The sequence below is a fragment of the Asparagus officinalis genome, chromosome 3 (genome assembly GCF_001876935.1).
Source record: "Asparagus officinalis chromosome 3, Aspof.V1, whole genome shotgun sequence".
Classification (NCBI taxonomy): Eukaryota; Viridiplantae; Streptophyta; class Magnoliopsida; order Asparagales; family Asparagaceae; genus Asparagus; species Asparagus officinalis.
This window is the reverse complement of record NC_033796.1, coordinates 35760799-35763766: the sequence shown is the minus strand read 5'-3', so window position 1 is coordinate 35763766 and position 2968 is coordinate 35760799. Positions and strand designations below refer to the sequence as shown.

Sequence of the window (2968 nt, the reverse complement as noted above, 5' to 3'; positions counted from 1 at the left end):
CTGCTCCCAATCAGGCCTGAATTTTCTAACTCCTTAATTTGTTTTATATTATTATTGTTTTGACAGCAACAGTATACAGGAAACATGAAAGTTTTTGCAATTGAGCACCAAGTACTTTTGTCAGAAACATCTAGTTCTTTTTCAAGGAAGAAGCTCTCTTCTTCTCCAATTGTTCGAACAAGCTACCATCAAAGACTCCTCTAATGGTTTCTCGGTGTAACAAACCTTGCTCATCTTTCCCCAAACTATAAAGAAGCCTCCACTCACCCAAGCTTATGAGCCTGTAATAGTTGAAAATGAAGTTTTATTGCACATACATAGCTTTCTCAGAAACAAATATACTTCGAACATGGAACTCAAACAATTCACAGACCTGCCTATGAAATCAGTGAGATTTCTGTTGGCCTCAAGCATCTTGTCTAGCTCTTTTGATGTTAATGCATCAGGATATGTCAGCGCGTATTTACTGAAAATTGCATCAAATTTTGATGGCTCAAACCTGCAGAAGAGAATATCCGCAAATTATCACTTTTGCTTGATAAAGAAATGCAGAATAAAGCAGACTCTGGCCATGAGAGTTCTATGTACAACATAGAGTTCTAGTTGTACTTGCTTGGTTCAGTTTTAAAATTTTGCAATTTGTAGACATGCTTGTAGTTTCATGTGTTTGTTATGAGGTGTAAGGTTTTTTAGAATTCTGTTGAGTGTTGGTTGCTATTGGAGTTACAACTTAAACCCTGTTTGCGCTAAAAAGGTTGCAACTTCAACTTATGGCCGAATCAGTGTAACTTTTTCAAATTATGACTTAAGCCCCTTTTCTAACTGTATTTGTCAATTGTAGAACAAAAAATTTCAACTGGTCGTACGTCTCAGCTATACTCAACTACACTTACAAAACCATCAAATTGAATAAACTGCAACAAAGCAACCAATCCATTGAGGTAAGAAGACTAACCTTCCTTCTGTGTCATATGTTTCAGAGTCACTTCCATGTTTGCATCTATGGATGTTCTTCACATAAATAGGTAGTAGAGGATTAGGAAGCCATCCCTGTATTAGAGAATAAAAACCAGTCTATAACACACAAGAAATGAAAATGCCAAAATAATTTTACCTATTTTATCTGAAAGTGAAATTGACAAAATAGGTAAAATTATTTATGCTAGTGACATTTTTAATGAGACTTCTCATAACATGAATACTATTATACTAAGACCAATCAGCTAACAACATTATTGCAAAGAGGTAAATTTTCCTCAAAACATGGAATTCAATAGGTTTGGTGCAAAATGATTGGTAGTACCAAAATATCTTGAGCTCAATCCCTATTAGTCGATCCTGGCTGGTAAAAAAGTAAAATCCCTATCCTGAAAACATGAAATTTTATTTCCTTAATGTTCCTTTAACAATTGCTAAGCATAAGTTGTTTCATTAAATAAGAAGGGAACTCATGACCTTACGTAAAACACATCTACCTCATCATATTTTTCCCATCTTATTTCTGTCATCAGTATGCGAGACAAGTATGTTTATATTACTTTCCTTGAATAATCTATTACCTATATCTTGAACTCATTTTCACAGATTCTTTATATCCTGTCTTTTTTTAACTCAACCAATAAATACATGCATTTTTTTACAGATTCTAAGTGTAATCATTGTTAAACTCAAATACTCAATCAATGAATGAAATCAAGCCATAGAATCTAAATATCTTACAGGTTGAGTGCTGTATCCAAGTATAAGATTGATCAAAAAAGCCGCACTCAACGACAGAAAAATGTTGCACCCTACTGCTCGAAAACCTGAAACATGCGTTAAAAATGTTAAAATTTCATTTTCTCACATCAACTTATAAGGTATTGAAAATTAATTGATTAAATACCCTGGTAAGTCTCCCATGGATACACAATCCCATCTTTGTTCCTGTCAAAGAAAGAAACATGCTGCTGGAGCACGCTCATATTGTGGTTATCCCTCCCTTCTGTTCCATTTGGATGGTCAGGATCGATTGCCACCAAAGCCCGTGCTAGATCTAGTGACATATTAGAAGGAAATGTTTATTTCAGGAATTCCAATATGAAAAACTCATGACATGCATATGGATAGAGATAGATGTTGGTTTTGTTCTGGATTATAAATCTAACGCGACAGATTCTCATTTATTTTATTTGCCTACTTTAACGTAGCATGTAGAATTTTGTAGTAAAGTAATTGAATTGAGGTTAAATTAGTCCATTAACCTTAGAATGACAGGTCAAATTAGTCCACTAACCAATACAAAATAACCATGACTCACTATACCACGTCTATTGCATGAACTTGTGATCACTCCAAACATGCACTAAACACAAAATATACATGAACAAATAAAATAAATAAATAAATAAAAGATCCATATGGGTTGAAAATAAATGAGAAGGAAGTAATGGTTTTGGAAGCTGCTTCTGCAGGTCCAGGTTGAGCTTGCGCTCTCCTGTAATAGGAGCACACGATGCATATGTTGACATAGAGGAATCACTTGATGTAGCCATTATCAGATAAAAATAAACTCAAAACAATCAAATTAAGAACAAAGTTTTTGAGTACTTTGTGTTTGATGATTGTTTGGTCTTTATAAGCTTTTGCCAGAAGTCTAAGAAGGGGATCCTCTATTGGTGGGTCACGGGCACATGTCAGCTAACAGTAGATATTGGAATGGCAGTTGCATGAAAGCATCGAGCTGGTGTATAAGCAATTGACTTTGCCACTTTTGCTAGGTTCACAGTTCTTGCTTAACCAAATTTGTAACATCTTCATTAAGCTGTCAATGGAAAATCTCCGAGGTTGCTTTAAGAAAACGAATACATAAGTAAAAGCACTGACAAAAGCAAATGAACACATGGATGTATCATTTTTGTATCTAAGAAATCATACCAGTGTGGTCGTCTAAATAAGGAAATTTATCTGTCTTAAATTTAGTTTCTCT

General features: G+C 34.4%; 1 protein-coding gene across 1 annotated transcript; it reads right to left on the bottom strand.

Annotated features, from left to right (window-relative positions):
• Positions 18-2595, bottom strand: LOC109833775 (probable peroxygenase 3). Its single transcript, XM_020401582.1, has 5 exons — positions 1886-2595; positions 1720-1805; positions 956-1050; positions 374-499; positions 18-281 (listed from the first exon to the last, which is right to left on the bottom strand). Exons 1-5 carry the CDS (start codon positions 2043-2045, stop codon positions 131-133), a joined length of 618 nt encoding a protein of 205 aa, XP_020257171.1. The 5' UTR covers positions 2046-2595; the 3' UTR covers positions 18-130.

Bases quoted from the DNA above. Each gene is read 5' to 3' on its own strand.
- LOC109833775 (XM_020401582.1), bottom strand. From the start codon at position 2,045: ATGTCACTAGATCTAGCACGGGCTTTGGTGGCAATCGATCCTGACCAT. The intron at 1,051-1,719 runs GTAAGATATTTA...TCTCTAATACAG, and splicing joins TTGGATACAGCACTCAACCT to GGATGGCTTCCTAATCCTCT. The intron at 282-373 runs GTCTGTGAATTG...CAACTATTACAG, and splicing joins CTCACTGATTTCATAGGCAG to GCTCATAAGCTTGGGTGAGT.